At 37.8% G+C, this 20,466-nt stretch overlaps 1 protein-coding gene across 1 annotated transcript; it reads right to left on the bottom strand.

Moving 5' to 3' along the window:
* Positions 1 to 2,357: 2,357 nt before the first annotated feature.
* LOC117491957 (rac GTPase-activating protein 1-like) lies at positions 2,358 to 14,762 on the bottom strand (the record flags this gene model as incomplete). Its single annotated transcript, XM_034142119.1, is given in 3 exon segments — positions 2,358 to 2,560; positions 13,688 to 13,829; positions 14,717 to 14,762. Coding segments are annotated over 2 exon segments (291 nt in total), but the record flags the coding sequence as incomplete, so codon positions are not given.
* Between the last annotated feature and the right edge of the window lie 5,704 nt (positions 14,763 to 20,466).

The raw sequence follows: 20,466 nt of genomic DNA, 5'->3' as shown, positions 1-20,466 counted from the left end.
AAAAATGTGAATGGAAGTGGCGACGTAAAACTGACACAAAACAACAACACACTTTAGCCGAGCCAATGGAAAGTTTCATCCCCAGCACGGGGTAAAACCCACCAATGAGCGCTCAGCTCGAGATACCAGCGAGTCGTTTCTCATCAAGCATTTCGCTTCCGCAGCCCGGGGAGAGAAACTGCGCCGCCTCGCCGAGCCTCGCTCTCAAGTCTGCGGGCGTCTTTGTCCCGCGAGATTTCAACGTCTCATGTAGGCGAGCCTCCAGAGCAAGTCGGACAAAATGACTAACCATCATGCAACGCACGAGCAAGACGTTGATCGCAATTGCGCAGGTCTGCGCAGGTCTCGCTTGTCTCAAACAAGCCTACTGCGTTATGGGAGAAAAACACTGCTGCGTCATGGGAGAAAACACACTGCATCATGGGAGAAAACATACTGCATTATGGGAGAAAACACACTGCATTATGGGAGAAAACACACTGCATCATGGGAGAAAAACACTGCTGCGTCATGGGAGAAAACACACTGCATCATGGGAGAAAACACACTGCATTATGGGAGAAAAACACTGCTGCATCATGGGAGAAAACACACTGCATTATGGGAGAAAACACACTGCATTATGGGAGAAAAACACTGCTGCATCATGGGAGAAAACACACTGCATCGTGGGAGAAAACACACTGCATTATGGGAGAAAAACACTGCTGCGTCATGGGAGAAAACCAAGCCCCCAGGAAGTGCGCCGGACTCTGATGAAAATATTCGTGCTGGCCAAACTACACTTCCTTTTGGTTGCCAGGCCCAGAAACACTTTTTCCCATTGACTTACATGGGGAAAGAGTGGTCTGTAAATCGTTGGATAATTTTTTTTAAACTAAATAAACTACCCAGTATGAACACTTGTATAGCCCTTATTAAAAACATTCGTTCCTCAAGTTGTAAAAATGTGCTAATAACGTTATTCTGAGAGTTATTTCCCTCTGCATTATGAACGCGCATCTAACCCACGGGACCGCGCCGCCCGGCACGTTCATGTTACGTGTTCAGCACTACATGCGTTTATCTTTACCCATGGATGCACAATAAGAACGGACCCATATCGCCTTACTGCCAGCCCACGGAGCTGTAATAATGGATATATTGCACATGTTTGCTGTAATTCATCATTTGTAAAATATTATACTACATGGGCTGTATGATTAAATCTTGTACCGTAAATGTTGTATTAAATAAAGTTAATATTACCGACGTAGATTAACGTCCCTGTAGCTTCTTATTGCACTAAGAAGCTTATTGCACTGTATATATATATATATACAGTGCACTAAGAAGCTTATTGCACTGTATATATATATACAGTGCAATAATTCTTTCATGCTAAATGAAGCTCTGTTGCTTGGATATCACTAGATCCTGTTACAGCGTAATATAAAAGTACATAACGATTGATGTGTAAATTAGCATAATTACTAGCTAACCGCTACCTGCTAACTGCCGCCTCGTTAATATCAAATCTATCATAACAAACCATTACCATGCTGTCATGAACCTGCGGTGCTGTTACGTGTACGCAAATTGACGTGCTTGATGTGAACGAGCATTTTGGGGGGCATGGTTAAAGTTGCGCATGCGCTATGAGCGCACATACGGGTACTTCTCAGGCATGCTGGGTAATCTGTGACGTTTCGCTCTCTCAAAAGTTGGGCCATTTTATCATCATGCGCGAATGAGCAACTCTCATAGGAATGAATGAGGCCCCGCCTCCCACGCTGTATCCAGTTCTTATTATACATCCATGGAGAAAACACACTGCATGATGGGAGAAAAACACTGCTGCGTCATGGGAGAAAACACACTGCGTCATGGGAGAAAACATACTGCATCATGGGAGAAAACACACTGCATTATGGGAGAAAACACACTGCATTATGGGAGAAAAACACTGCTGCATCATGAGAGAAAACACACTATGTCATGGGAGAAAACACTGCTGCATCATGGGAGAAAACACACTACGTCATGGGAGAAAACACACCGCATCATGGGAGAAAACACACTGCATCATGGGAGTGTGTGTGTACCAGGTAGTGGAAGTGTGTGTGTGTATGTACCAGGTAGTAGTAGTAGTGTATGTGTGTGTGTGTGTGAGAGTACCAGGTAGTGGTAGTGTGTGTGTGTGTCACTGTGTGTGTGTGTGTGTGTCACTGTGTGTGTCACTGTGTGTGTGTGTGTCACTGTGTGTGTGTCACTGTGTGTGTGTGTGTGTGTGTGTGTGTCACTGTGTGTGTGTCACTGTGTGTGTGTGTGTGTGTGTGTGTGTGTGTCACTGTGTGTGTGTGTGTGTGTACACGTACCAGGTAGTGGTAGTCCCTCTCTATCCTGCAGCGCTTCCTCAGCTCGAGGTCCAGCTGGTTCCTGGAGTGTTTGAGCTGCACCTCGCTCCTCAGCAGCTGCTCCTTGGTGTGTTTGAGAAGCAGCTCGTGCTCCTGGAGCTGCAGCTCAGCGTTCAGCCAGCGCTGCCGTCCGGCCTCCAGCCCGCGCACCACTGCTACTAACTCTGTGACAACAATATATTATATATATCCTCTGCTACTAACTCTGTGACAACAATATATTATATATATCCTCTGCTACTAACTCTGTGACAACAATATGTTATATATATCCTCCACTGCTACTAGCTCTGTGACAACAATATATTATATATATCCACTGCTACTAACTCTGTGACAACAATATATTATATATATCCTCCACTGCTACTAACTCTGTGACAACAATATATTATATATATCCACTGCTACTAACTCTGTGACAACAATATGTTATATATATCCTCCACTGCTACTAGCTCTGTGACAACAATATATTATATATATCCACTGCTACTAACTCTGTGACAACAATATATTATATATATCCTCCACTGCTACTAACTCTGTGACAACAATATATTATATATATCCACTGCTACTAACTCTGAGACAACAATATATTATATATATCCTCCACTGCTACTAACTCTGTGACAACAATATATATTATATATATATATCCACTGCTACTAACTCTGAGACAACAATATATATTATATATATCCACTGCTACTAACTCTGTGACAACAATATATTATATATATCCACTGCTACTAACTCTGTGACAACAATATATTATATATATCCTCTACTGCTACTAACTCTGAGACAACAATATATTATATATATCCACTGCTACTAACTCTGTGACAACAATATATTATATATATCCTCCACTGCTACTAACTCTGTGACAACAATATATTATATATATCCTCTACTGCTACTAACTCTGAGACAACAATATATTATATATATCCACTGCTACTAACTCTGTGACAACAATATATTATATATATCCTCCACTGCTACTAACTCTGTGACAACAATATATTATATATATCCACTGCTACTAACTCTGAGACAACAATATATTATATATATCCTCCACTGCTACTAACTCTGAGACAACAATATATATTATATATATCCACTGCTACTAACTCTGTGACAACAATATATTATATATATCCTCCACTGCTACTAACTCTGTGACAACAATATATTATATATATCCACTGCTACTAACTCTGTGACAACAATATATTATATATATCCACTGCTACTAACTCTGTGACAACAATATATTATATATATCCTCCACTGCTACTAACTCTGTGACAACAATATATTATATATATCCACTGCTACTAACTCTGTGACAACAATATGTTATATATATCCTCCACTGCTACTAGCTCTGTGACAACAATATATTATATATATCCACTGCTACTAACTCTGTGACAACAATATATTATATATATCCTCCACTGCTACTAACTCTGTGACAACAATATATTATATATATCCACTGCTACTAACTCTGAGACAACAATATATTATATATATCCTCCACTGCTACTAACTCTGTGACAACAATATATTATATATATCCTCTACTGCTACTAACTCTGAGACAACAATATATTATATATATCCACTGCTACTAACTCTGAGACAACAATATATTATATATATCCACTGCTACTAACTCTGTGACAACAATATATTATATATATCCTCTACTGCTACTAACTCTGAGACAACAATATATATTATATATATCCTCTACTGCTACTAACTCTGAGACAACAATATATTATATATATCCTCCACTGCTACTAACTCTGTGACAACAATATATATTATATATATATATCCACTGCTACTAACTCTGAGACAACAATATATATTATATATATCCACTGCTACTAACTCTGTGACAACAATATATTATATATATCCACTGCTACTAACTCTGTGACAACAATATATTATATATATCCTCTACTGCTACTAACTCTGAGACAAACAATATATTATATATATCCACTGCTACTAACTCTGTGACAACAATATATTATATATATCCTCCACTGCTACTAACTCTGTGACAACAATATATTATATATATCCTCTACTGCTACTAACTCTGAGACAACAATATATTATATATATCCACTGCTACTAACTCTGTGACAACAATATATTATATATATCCTCTACTGCTACTAACTCTGAGACAACAATATATTATATATATCCTCCACTGCTACTAACTCTGTGACAACAATATATATTATATATATATATATCCACTGCTACTAACTCTGAGACAACAATATATATTATATATATCCACTGCTACTAACTCTGTGACAACAATATATTATATATATCCACTGCTACTAACTCTGTGACAACAATATATTATATATATCCTCTACTGCTACTAACTCTGAGACAACAATATATTATATATATCCACTGCTACTAACTCTGTGACAACAATATATTATATATATCCTCCACTGCTACTAACTCTGTGACAACAATATATTATATATATCCTCTACTGCTACTAACTCTGAGACAACAATATATTATATATATCCACTGCTACTAACTCTGAGACAACAATATATTATATATATATCCTCCACTGCTACCAACTCTGAGACAACAATATATTATATATATCCACTGCTACTAACTCTGAGACAACAATATGTTATATATATCCTCCACTGCTACTAACTCTGTGACAACAATATATTATATATATCCTCCACTGCTACTAACTCTGTGACAACAATATATTATATATATCCTCTACTGCTACTAACTCTGAGACAACAATATATTATATATATCCACTGCTACTAACTCTGTGACAACAATATATTATATATATCCTCCACTGCTACTAACTCTGTGACAACAATATATTATATATATCCACTGCTACTAACTCTGAGACAACAATATATTATATATATCCTCCACTGCTACTAACTCTGTGACAACAATATATTATATATATCCTCCACTGCTACTAACTCTGTGACAACAATATATTATATATATCCACTGCTACTAACTCTGAGACAACAATATATTATATATATCCTCCACTGCTACTAACTCTGAGACAACAATATATTATATATATCCTCCTCTGCTACTAACTCTGTGACAACAATATATTATATATATCCTCCACTGCTACTAACTCTGTGACAACAATATATTATATATATCCACTGCTACTAACTCTGTGACAACAATATATTATATATATCCTCCACTGCTACTAACTCTGTGACAACAATATATTATATATATCCTCTACTGCTACTAACTCTGTGACAACAATATATTATATATATCCTCTGCTACTAACTCTGTGACAACAATGTTATATATATCCTCCACTGCTACTAGCTCTGTGACAACAATATATTATATATATCCACTGCTACTAACTCTGTGACAACAATATATTATATATATCCTCCACTGCTACTAACTCTGTGACAACAATATATTATATATATCCTCCACTGCTACTAACTCTGTGACAACAATATATTATATATATCCACTGCTACTAACTCTGAGACAACAATATATTATATATATCCTCCACTGCTACTAACTCTGTGACAACAATATATTATATATATCCACTGCTACTAACTCTGAGACAACAATATGTTATATATATCCTCCACTGCTACTAACTCTGAGACAACAATATATTATATATATCCTCCACTGCTACTAACTCTGTGACAACAATATATTATATATATCCTCTACTGCTACTAACTCTGTGACAACAATATATTATATATATCCTCTACTGCTACTAACTCTGAGACAACAATATATTATATATATCCACTGCTACTAACTCTGAGACAACAATATATTATATATATCCACTGCTACTAACTCTGTGACAACAATATATTATATATATCCTCTACTGCTACTAACTCTGAGACAACAATATATATTATATATATCCTCTACTGCTACTAACTCTGAGACAACAATATATTATATATATCCTCCACTGCTACTAACTCTGTGACAACAATATATATATATATATATATCCACTGCTACTAACTCTGAGACAACAATATATATTATATATATCCACTGCTACTAACTCTGTGACAACAATATATTATATATATCCACTGCTACTAACTCTGTGACAACAATATATTATATATATCCTCTACTGCTACTAACTCTGAGACAACAATATATTATATATATCCACTGCTACTAACTCTGTGACAACAATATATTATATATATCCTCCACTGCTACTAACTCTGTGACAACAATATATTATATATATCCTCTACTGCTACTAACTCTGAGACAACAATATATTATATATATCCACTGCTACTAACTCTGTGACAACAATATATTATATATATCCTCTACTGCTACTAACTCTGAGACAACAATATATTATATATATCCTCCACTGCTACTAACTCTGTGACAACAATATATATTATATATATATATATATATCCACTGCTACTAACTCTGAGACAACAATATATATTATATATATCCACTGCTACTAACTCTGTGACAACAATATATTATATATATCCACTGCTACTAACTCTGTGACAACAATATATTATATATATCCTCTACTGCTACTAACTCTGAGACAACAATATATTATATATATCCACTGCTACTAACTCTGTGACAACAATATATTATATATATCCTCCACTGCTACTAACTCTGTGACAACAATATATTATATATATCCTCTACTGCTACTAACTCTGAGACAACAATATATTATATATATCCACTGCTACTAACTGAGACAACAATATATTATATATATCCTCCACTGCTACTAACTCTGAGACAACAATATATTATATATATCCACTGCTACTAACTCTGAGACAACAATATGTTATATATATCCTCCACTGCTACTAACTCTGTGACAACAATATATTATATATATCCTCCACTGCTACTAACTCTGTGACAACAATATATTATATATATCCTCTACTGCTACTAACTCTGAGACAACAATATATTATATATATCCACTGCTACTAACTCTGTGACAACAATATATTATATATATCCTCCACTGCTACTAACTCTGTGACAACAATATATTATATATATCCACTGCTACTAACTCTGAGACAACAATATATTATATATATCCTCCACTGCTACTAACTCTGTGACAACAATATATTATATATATCCTCCACTGCTACTAACTCTGTGACAACAATATATTATATATATCCACTGCTACTAACTCTGAGACAACAATATATTATATATATCCTCCACTGCTACTAACTCTGAGACAACAATATATTATATATATCCTCCTCTGCTACTAACTCTGTGACAACAATATATTATATATATCCTCCACTGCTACTAACTCTGTGACAACAATATATTATATATATCCACTGCTACTAACTCTGTGACAACAATATATTATATATATCCTCCACTGCTACTAACTCTGTGACAACAATATATTATATATATCCTCTACTGCTACTAACTCTGTGACAACAATATATTATATATATCCACTGCTACTAACTCTGTGACAACAATATATTATATATATCCTCCACTGCTACTAACTCTGTGACAACAATATATTATATATATCCACTGCTACTAACTCTGTGACAACAATATATTATATATATCCTCCACTGCTACTAACTCTGAGACAACAATATATTATATATATCCTCCACTGCTACTAGCTCTGTGACAACAATATGTTATATATATCCACTGCTACTAACTCTGTGACAACAATATATTATATATATCCTCTACTGCTACTAACTCTGTGACAACAATATATTATATATATCCTCCACTGCTACTAACTCTGAGACAACAATATATTATATATATCCTCCACTGCTACTAACTCTGTGACAACAATATATTATATATATCCTCCACTGCTACTAACTCTGAGACAACAATATATTATATATATATCCTCTACTGCTACTAACTCTGTGACAACAATATATATTATATATATCCACTGCTACTAACTCTGAGACAACAATATATTATATATCCTCCACTGCTACTAACTCTGAGACAACAATATATTATATATATCCACTGCTACTAACTCTGAGACAACAATATATTATATATATCCTCCACTGCTACTAACTCTGTGACAACAATATATTATATATATCCACTGCTACTAACTCTGAGACAACAATATATTATATATCCTCCACTGCTACTAACTCTGAGACAACAATATATTATATATATCCACTGCTACTAACTCTGAGACAACAATATGTTATATATATCCTCCACTGCTACTAACTCTGTGACAACAATATATTATATATCCTCCACTGCTACTAACTCTGAGACAACAATATGTTATATATATCCACTGCTACTAACTCTGTGACAACAATATATTATATATATCCTCTACTGCTACTAACTCTGAGACAACAATATATTATATATATCCTCCACTGCTACTAACTCTGTGACAACAATATATTATATATATCCACTGCTACTAACTCTGAGACAACAATATATTATATATATCCACTGCTACTAACTCTGAGACAACAATATATTATATATCCTCCACTGCTACTAACTCTGAGACAACAATATATTATATATCCTCCACTGCTACTAACTCTGAGACAACAATATATTATATATATCCTCTACTGCTACTAACTCTGAGACAACAATATATTATATATCCTCCACTGCTACTAACTCTGTGACAACAATATATTATATATATCCTCCACTGCTACTAACTCTGTGACAACAATATATTATATATATCCACTGCTACTAACTCTGTGACAACAATATATTATATATCCTCCACTGCTACTAACTCTGTGACAACAATATATTATATATATCCACTGCTACTAACTCTGAGACAACAATATATTATATATATCCTCCACTGCTACTAACTCTGTGACAACAATATATTATATATATCCTCCACTGCTACTAACTCTGTGACAACAATATATATTATATATATCCACTGCTACTAACTCTGAGACAACAATATATTATATATCCTCCACTGCTACTAACTCTGTGACAACAATATATTATATATATCCTCTACTGCTACTAACTCTGAGACAACAATATATATTATATATATCCACTGCTACTAACTCTGTGACAACAATATATTATATATATCCTCTACTGCTACTAACTCTGAGACAACAATATATATTATATATATCCACTGCTACTAACTCTGAGACAACAATATATTATATATCCTCCACTGCTACTAACTCTGTGACAATATATTATATATATCCTCTACTGCTACTAACTCTGTGACAACAATATATTATATATATCCACTGCTACTAACTCTGAGACAACAATATATTATATATATCCTCCACTGCTACTAACTCTGTGACAACAATATATTATATATCCTCGACTGCTACTAACTCTGTGACAACAATATATTATATATATCCTCTACTGCTACTAACTCTGACAACAATATATTATATATATCCACTGCTACTAACTCTGAGACAACAATATATTATATATATCCTCCACTGCTACTAACTCTGTGACAACAATATATATTATATATCCACTGCTACTAACTCTGTGACAACAATATATTATATATCCTCCACTGCTACTAACTCTGTGACAACAATATGTTATATATCCTCTACTGCTACTAACTCTGTGACAACAATATATATTATATATCCTCCACTGCTACTAGCTCTGTGACAACAATATATATTATATATATCCACTGCTACTAACTCTGTGACAACAATATATATTATATATATCCACTGCTACTAACTCTGTGACAACAATATATATTATATATATCCACTGCTACTAACTCTGTGACAACAATATATTATATATATCCTCTACTGCTACTAGCTCTGTGACAACAATATATTATATATATCCTCTACTGCTACTAACTCTGAGACAACAATATATTATATATATCCTCTACTGCTACTAACTCTGAGACAACAATATATTATATATCCTCCACTGCTACTAACTCTGTGACAACAATATATATTATATATATCCACTGCTACTAACTCTGTGACAACAATATATATTATATATATCCACTGCTACTAACTCTGTGACAACAATATATTATATATATCCTCTACTGCTACTAACTCTGAGACAACAATATATTATATATCCTCCACTGCTACTAACTCTGTGACAACAATATATATTATATATATCCACTGCTACTAACTCTGAGACAACAATATATTATATATATCCTCTACTGCTACTAACTCTGAGACAACAATATATTATATATCCTCCACTGCTACTAACTCTGTGACAACAATATATATTATATATATCCACTGCTACTAACTCTGAGACAACAATATATTATATATCCTCTACTGCTACTAACTCTGAGACAACAATATATATTATATATATCCACTGCTACTAACTCTGAGACAACAATATATTATATATCCTCCACTGCTACTAACTCTGTGACAACAATATATTATATATATCCTCTACTGCTACTAACTCTGAGACAACAATATATTATATATATCCTCTACTGCTACTAACTCTGTGACAACAATACATTATATATATCCTCTACTGCTACTAACTCTGAGACAACAATATATTATATATATCCTCTACTGCTACTAACTCTGAGACAACAATATATTATATATCCTCTACTGCTACTAACTCTGAGACAACAATATATTATATATCCTCTACTGCTACTAACTCTGAGACAACAATATATTATATATATCCTCTACTGCTACTAACTCTGAGACAACAATATATTATATATATCCTCTACTGCTACTAACTCTGAGACAACAATATATTATATATATCCTCTACTGCTACTAACTCTGAGACAACAATATATTATATATCCTCTACTGCTACTAACTCTGAGACAACAATATATTATATATATCCTCTACTGCTACTAACTCTGAGACAATATATTATATATATCCTCTACTGCTACTAACTCTGAGACAACAATATATTATATATATCCTCTACTGCTACTAACTCTGTGACAACAATATATTATATATATCCTCTACTGCTACTAACTCTGTGACAACAATATATTATATATATCCTCTACTGCTACTAACTCTGTGACAACAATATATTATATATCCTCCACTGCTACTAACTCTGTGACAACAATATGTGATATATGATATACTCTCTCTATATATACACACACATACATAACTATATATATATATATATATATATATATATTAGGGCTGTCAGTCGATTAAAATATTTAAATGTACCTTAGAGGGATATTTTTCAAGTTTTTAATACTCTTATCAACATATGAGTGGACAACTATGCTTTATATGTTTGTTTATTATCATTTGAACAATGACAAATATTCTCATGAATATTAAACACAACAACCTCTGAACATTACAAATATTCGCCTCAATTCAACCTGGAACCTCTCTCATACAATACTGTGTGTGTGTGTGTGTGTGTGTGTGTGTGTGTGTGTGTGTGTGTGTGTGTGTGTGTGTGTGTGTGTGTGAATGTGGAGGATCGTTGGAGCTATGTGCAGCTCAAGGCATATATGCCTGTGTGTATGAGCTGTGTTGCGGCACTATCCGTGCTGAGTGTGCTGTCTGGCTACCTGCATCAAGTCAAGTGCTCGGCGCAGTTGTCGGCGAAATGTCGCTCCTCTGTTTTCATTGAAACAGCTCCTTATATCCGTTAGCTCAGCTAGCTAGCACCAGATGCTAACAACAACACGTAAGGTGTGCTTCGCTCGCGCCACACATACACACACCCTCCCGGTCCTCCCGATGGCCAGTCCGGGCCTGCCGGTGAGCGTGGAAGTGTGGTCTGCCACAAGCGGGCAGCAGGAGCGGGGCTGTCAGCATCAGCTTGTAGATGGTATTTTAAACTCGATGCGCTCTGAAACTACGGCGGCCGAGGACAAAAAATACACATGCGTTAATCGCGTTAAAATAATTAGTGGCGTTAATTTTTTTTTTGCGTTAACGCGTTATTAACGCGTTAACTTGACAGCCCTAATATATATATATATATATATATACAGTGGCGGCTGGTGGAAAATATTTTAGGTGGGGCTGTGGAAATGGTGATCAAACAATACTAGGGGGCATTTTTTTGAGAAAAGACCCCCTAAATGATGACTTCTGGTGATGTTAGAGGGGGGGGGGGGGGGGGGGGAAGGACAATTTGAGGCTTAAAAATATGAGAAGACTGATCAATACCTCCATAACTTCAGTGTGGTTAGCTATGAATCTTCCAAAACTTCCAAACACCTTGTCCTGGACATAGTTTCTACAGCATAAACTGTGCTAACAAACTGAGATTCCACAGATTCTAGAAATATAAGTATCATCACTGAGCGATCAGAACTCGCGACAGGGGAAGCAAATACAGACATCACACGACGTAGCTTTAGGTAGCAAAACACGGAGACATGTTCACCTTTTGCAGAATAACAATTCTGATCAAAAACGAGAAAAACGCAGCTGAAGGTTAATCCATAGGTTAATCCAATGTGTCTGTCACTTTGAAAAATGATTGATGATCCATAATTCAATTTTATGTCAAAAACGGAGTTTTCATTAGCTGCTAATGGTAGCTTCCAGAGTGTATGACAGCTTCCTGTTTTGTCTCCTTGGATACGAGTCCAAACAACTCACAGACTGCACCGGGCGCTCACGTAGGAGCCCTGTGACCATCATATTTGACGACGCTGATTGGCTGAAATTATGTTTCGGCGGCATAGTTTAAAGATAGCAACAGTTGGCTTCTGCTGCACTTGCTGCACTCTCGTCTGGGCGCTGTGCATAGCGCCCAGACGAGAGGGGAGTAATGATACACGGGCAAGGCCAGGCAGGAAACATGTGACTTATCAGTAACTTTAGACATCGTAACACAATTTTAAACGAGATTTTATTGTAGATTATACATTTTACTGATACCAATTATATAATATTTACCTTGTTTATTAAAAATAAAAATAAAAAATATATTTTTTAAATATATTTATTTTTTTATTTTTTTATTTTTAATGTGGGAAGAGGGGGGGCGGCGCCCCTAGCGCCCCTATGGGCCGGCCGCCACTGTATATATATATATATAGTTACCTTGCTCGCTGCTCCTCACGTTCTCCTCCACAGAGATCCTCTGCAGAACCAGAGACAGAACCTCCTCCAGCAGCTGACGCTCCCCCATCACGCTCTTATTCTGAAGGGCTGCTCCACACTTCCTGTTACAGCAGCTGTTAAACTGTTAACCCTTTAAATAACTAATGTCATATATATATATATATATATATATATATATATATATATATATATATATATATATATATATATATATATATATATATATATATAATAACATTTAATATTTAATAAACATGTTGGTGTTCATCTTTAGAATAAATCAGGCTTTAAATAAGAACTTGATATCATTTATATATTTAAAATGTAATTATTTATATATTTAAAGTCATGTTTGGATCTCAGTAGAGACAGAGGTTGCGGTCGGATAGTCCAAAAATCAGCTCCTAAATTCTATCCCTTGACCTCTGATGGATGTTTAATAAGAACGAGGGACTACTGTAAACTCATCTAGAGACTCTGCACCGTGCTCTGATGCTGTTATGCTTTATGAACGGGGACAACAGAGAAAAAAGGAAAGTGAAATTTATGCTCGTCACCCTCTCCCTCCGGTCCACATTAATACAAATAATCCCAATACGTATGATTGTATGAAAAGATCTTCAAATCAATACAAATGCATTTATTATAAACGTTAGTCCTTAAAACAAACCCCACACAGCTCAGTAAAGACTGTGAAATGTTGACTTTGTTTGATCATTTCAGTAAAAACTAACGTTCATATTTCTCTTTTTGATTATAATACTGATGAACGTTCAAAACAAAGCACTTTGGCAAGTACCACTGTTTCCTGTAGTTTCAGGTTGGATCCTCGTTTGAACCGGACACCTGTGCAGGTGACGCTCGTTCCGCGCTATCAACAAACAGCGCGTGCAGTTTCAGGAGTAGCACGCGGCTCTGAGAGCTCGCGCTGTGTCTGGCGGCTCACCTGCACAGGTAACAGCCGCGAGACTCTGAGAGGATCCATTGAAGAATTAACACGAGACTCACCTCCGCGTGCAGCTCCTCGCACCAGCTGCTCTCTATGATCACGTGACCTCCTCCTCTTCTTCTCTGGTTTTTAAAATGAATGTAAACAAACCTCTGTACCCCCCCCCCCCCCCCCAGCAGCGTCACACTGACCGCTCAGTGTTTACTAAAGTACTTTAAATACTTTATCAAAGTATATAAATACTTCATCTCAATCATAACGACCAGAGGAGGACGTAAAGCAGTAATACTGCAGTGCAGAAGTACTCTGCTGCAAGTAAAAGTACTGCATTCATAAAGTACTAAAAGTAAAAGTACTGCAGATTATTTATTCAGATTATCAAGAATCAAGGTTTTTATTGGTCATGCGTGCAGAGCTTTATATATACAGTCTATGGTGCAGAACTGCAGTGACGTTATGACGATCACAACTGAGTCCACAGGCTCCTCCCACAGAGCAACACAATAACACAGACAAACAGAAACCATAGTGCAATAAGAGTGTATGTGCAAGTGATTGAATATGATATATTAGATAAATCATTCCTAAGTAGCAGCCAGATGAATGTTATGGATGTTGTTTCAAGTTCGGGTGTTTAGCAGTCTTATGGCCTGTGGGATGAAACTGTCTCTGAGTCTGGTGGTTTTAGTCCTGAAACTGTCCCTGGGTCTGGTGGTTGTAGTCCTGAAACTGTCTCTGGGTCTGGTGGTTTTAGTCCTGAAACTGTCTCTGAGTCTGGTGGTTTTAGACCTGAAACTGTCTCTGAGTTTGGTGGTTTTAGACCTGAAACTGTCTCTGGGTCTGGTGGTTTTAGTCCTGAAACTGTCCCTGAGTCTGGTGGTTTTAGTCCTGAAACTGTCCCTGAGTCTGTTGGTTTTAGTCCTGAAACTGTCCTTGAGTCTGGTGGTTTTAGTCCTGAAACTGTCCCTGAGTCTGTTGGTTTTAGTCCTGAAACTGTCTCTGAGTCTGGTGGTTTTAGTCCGTAAACTGTCTCTGAGTCTGGTGGTTTTAGTCCTGAAACTGTCCATGAGTCTGGTGGTTTTAGTCCTGAAACTCTCTCTGGGTCTGGTGGTTTTAGACCTGAAACTGTCCCTGAGTCTGTTGGTTTTAGTCCTGAAACTGTCTCTGAGTCTGTTGGTTTTAGTCCTGAAACTGTCCCTGAGTCTGGTGGTTTTAGTCCTGAAACTGTCTCTGGGTCTGGTGGTTTTAGACCTGAAACTGTCCCTGAGTCTGGTGGTTTTAGTCCGGATGCTGTCCCTGAGTCTGGTGGTTTTAGTCCTGAAACTGTCCCTGAGTCTGGTGGTTTTAGTCCGGATGCTGTCCCTTAGTCTGGTGGTTTTAGTCCAGATGCTGCGGTAACGCCTGCCAGACGGCAGCAGACAGAACAGTTTGTGGCTGGGGTGATGGGGGTCTTTGATAATCCTGAGGGCTTTCTTCCTGAGCTGCTGGTAGTAAAGATCCTCCATGGATGGCAGCTCCGTCCTGGAAATTATGTGCAGTTTCACCTGTTGTCTGGTGGGGGGGCAGTGTTCTCAGGTGCTCTCAGGTGTTCTCTGGTGTTCTCAGGTGTTCTCTGGTGCTCTCAGGTGTTCTCAGGTGCTCTCAGGTGCTCTCAGGTGCTCTCAGGTGTTCTCAGGTGCTCTCAGGTGTTCTCAGGTGTTCTCTGGTGTTCTCAGGTGTTCTCTGGTGCTCTCAGGTGTTCTCAGGTGCTCTCAGGTGCTCTCAGTTGTTCTCAGGTGTTCTCTGGTGTTATCAGGTGCTCTCAGGTGCTCTCAGGTGCTCTCAGGTGTTCTCAGGTGCTCTCAGGTGCTCTCAGGTGTTTTCTGGTGCTCTTAGGTGCTCTCAGGTGTTCTCAGGTGCTCTCAGGTGCTCTCAGGTGTTTTCTGGTGCTCTCATGTGCTCTCAGGTGCTCTCAGGTGTTCTCAGGTGTTCTCAGGTGCTCTCAGGTGCTCTCAGGTGTTCTCAGGTGCTCTCAGGTGTTCTCAGGTGTTCTCAGGTGCTCTCAGGTGCTCTCAGGTGCTCTCAGGTGTTCTCAGGTGTTCTCAGGTGCTCTCAGGTGTTCTCAGGTGCTCTCAGGTGTTCTCAGGTGCTCTCAGGTGTTCTCAGGTGCTCTCAGGTGTTCTCAGGTGTTCTCAGGTGCTCTCAGGTGCTCTCAGGTGTTCTCAGGTGCTCTCAGGTGTTCTCAGGTGCTCTCAGGTGCTCTCAGGTGCTCTCAGGTGTTTTCTGGTGCTCTCAGGTGTTTTCTGGTGCTCTCAGGTGCTCTAAGGTGGGGTGGGGCAGTGTTCTCAGGTGTTCTCAGGTGGGGGGGGGGGCAGTGTTCTCAGGGGTTCTCAGGTGTTCTCAGGTGGGGGGGGGGCAGTGTTCTCAGGTGGGGGCAGTGTTCTCAGGTGTTCTCAGGTGAGCTCAGGGTCATGTGACATTATGCTTGTTGTTGTTTATGTTTCTTATCAATAACAGGAGGTCTCACTCTGATGGGTTTTTCTTCACAGTTTATTCATACAGCTCAGTTAAAACTAAAACAATAACAACAACAACACCAGATTCACCGTCACCATTGAAACGTGTCTTAGAGGACTAAACCCTTCAGAGACACTGCGTTACCGTAGCAACACGCTGGAGCCAACATGGCCGACGGCGAAGCTTACGATCTCTGATGCTGCAGATACAAAACCTTCAGGAGGGGGGGGGGGGGGGGGGGGGGGGGGGGGGGGGGTCATACAGGGGTCACCATAGGTCATACATGGGTCAGAGGTCCTACAGGGGGATCATACAGGGTTCACCATAGGTCATACAGGGGTCAGAGGTCATGCTGCACCTGGATTATTTTTAGCACCGTTTATTTGTATTCATGTTCCAGCAGTCAGGAGAGTTTCAGTATAAACATTATAAAATAAATATGAAAGTACGTCAGAGCAGCAGAGGTACCAGAGTATTAGTAACATCATATACAAGTACACAGGTAGTATATTATAAAGGACTAACAGGTATTAGTAACATCATATACAAGTACACAGGTAGTATATTATAAAGGTTTAACAGGTATTAGTAACATCATATACAAGTACACAGGTAGTATATTATAAAGGACTAACAGGTATTAGTAACATCATATACAAGTACACAGGTAGTATATTATAAAGGTTTAACAGGTATTAGTAACATCATATACAAGTACACAGGTAGTATATTATAAAGGTTTAACAGGTATTAGTAACATCATATACAAGTACACAGGTAGTATATTATAAAGGACTAACAGGTATTAGTAACACCATATACAAGTACACAGGTAGTATATTATAAAGGAGTAACAGGTATCAGTAATACTCAGTAATACTCGGGAATACTCAGTAATACTCAGTAATACTCAGTAATACTCAGTGATACTCAGTAATACTCAGTAATACTCAGTAATACTCAGTGATACTCAGTGATACTCAGTGATACTCAGTAATACTCAGGAATACTCGGGAGTACTAAGTGATACTCAGTGATACTCAGTAATACTCAGTAATACTCAGTAATACTCAGTAATACTCAGTGATACTCAGTAATACTCAGGAATACTCGGGAGTACTAAGTGATACTCAGTGATACTCAGTAATACTCAGTAATACTCAGTAATACTCAGTAATACTCAGTGATACTCAGTGATACTCAGTGATACTCAGTAATACTCAGTAATACTCAGTAATACTCAGTGATACTCAGTAATACTCAGTGATACTCAGTAATACTCAGTGATACTCAGTAATACTCAGGAATACTCAGTGATACTCAGTGATACTCAGTAATACTCAGTGATACTCAGTAATACTCAGTGATACTCAGTGATACTCAGTGATACTCAGTAATACTCAGTGATACTCAGTGATACTCAGTAATACTCAGTGATACTCAGTGATACTCGGGAATACTCGGGAGTACTAAGTAATACTCAGTAATACTCAGTAATACTCAGTAATACTCAGTAATACTCAGTGATACTCAGTGATACTCAGTAATACTCAGTGATACTCAGTAATACTCAGTAATACTCAGTGATACTCAGTGATACTCAGGAATACTCAGTAATACTCAGGGATACTCAGTAATACTCAGGAATACTCGGGAGTACTAAGTAATACTCAGTAATACTCAGTAATACTCAGTAATACTCAGTGATACTCAGTAATACTCAGTAATACTCAGTGATACTCAGTGATACTCGGGAATACTCGGGAGTACTAAGTAATACTCAGTAATACTCAGTAATACTCAGTGATACTCAGTAATACTCAGTAATACTCAGTGATACTCAGTAATACTCAGTAATGCAGTATCCTGGTAGTTATTTTATACCCGCTGGGTTTTCAGATGAACAGGGAGTACTGGGAATATTCATTCAGGTACTTATACTATTAATACTCATGCTACTACTACTACTACATGTATCAGAGCACAGTGGGGTTAGGGCACAGGATGCAGTTTTATGAGTGTATGTACACAGCATGCCTTGAGAAAAACACCAACAACTGTAAGTACTAGTTAAAGTACCATTATTGTAGGATTGAGTACTACTGCTGTAGAAGTACAGTATGTGTAGGATTCAGTACACAGTTAATGAGGAGTGTAGCAGTATTTGTAGAGGTGTTGTTGGGTTCAGTGGTATTTAAAGTACTACAGTTACTATGTTTACTACTACTGTACATGAGAGGTTGTTGTAGTATTAGTTTTAGGGGTAGTATTAGTTTAGGGATGTAGTACTACATATATCTTTAGTATTAGTTGAAGTACTACTCCAGAAGGGTTAAGTAGCAGTTGGAAGGAGTACTTCTTGAAGTATTCTATCAGGAGGTCCAATCAGTACTACTTGAACTATTCTATCAGGAGGTCCAATCAGTACTACTTGAAGTATTCTATCAGGAGGTCCAATCAGTACTACTTGAAGTATTCTATCAGGAGGTCCAATCAGTACTACTTGAAGTATTCTATCAGGAGGTCCAATCAGTACTACTTGAAGTATAGTGACTGCAGGGTTCAGTGTGTTGTTCACTCTCTAAGAGAAGGAGGAGAAGGAGGAGCGTCCGCCGGGAGGAGCCACGACTCTCTGGGAGGAGCGCAGAGGGAGGTGGTCGTCTACCTGGCCCCCTGTGGAGAGCAGAACAGCTGTGAGTGTGTGAGGCTGGTGCCCCACGGGGACGCATACGGGAAAACGCATACACAAACACAAACACAATCGCAATCGCAAAAAGGCTTCCGTCCACACGCAATAGACACCGGATAGTGTCTGTCCACACGAGACAGACACCGGATAGTGTCTGTTCACACGAGACAGACACCGGATAGTGTCTGTTCACACGAGGCAGACACCGGATAGTGTCTGTTCACACGAGGCAGACACCGGATAGTGTCTGTTCACACGAGGCAGACACCGGATAGTGTCTGTTCACACGAGACAGACACCGGATAGTGTCTGTTCACACGAGACAGACACCGGATAGTGTCTGTTCACACGAGGCAGACACCGGATAGTGTCTGTTCACACGAGACAGACACCGGATAGTGTCTGTTCACACGAGGCAGACACCGGATAGTGTCTGTTCACACGAGACAGACACCGGATAGTGTCTGTTCACACGAGGCAGACACCGGATAGTGTCTGTTCACACGAGGCAGACACCGGATAGTGTCTGTTCACACGAGACAGACACCGGATAGTGTCTGTTCACACGAGACAGACACCGGATAGTGTCTGTTCACACGAGGCAGACACCGGATAGTGTCTGTT

Source organism: Trematomus bernacchii, unplaced genomic scaffold (assembly GCF_902827165.1).
Source record: "Trematomus bernacchii unplaced genomic scaffold, fTreBer1.1, whole genome shotgun sequence".
Taxonomy (NCBI): domain Eukaryota; kingdom Metazoa; phylum Chordata; class Actinopteri; order Perciformes; family Nototheniidae; genus Trematomus; species Trematomus bernacchii.
The sequence above is the reverse complement of the archived record's forward strand: the minus strand, read 5'-3'. Positions and strand labels throughout refer to the sequence as shown.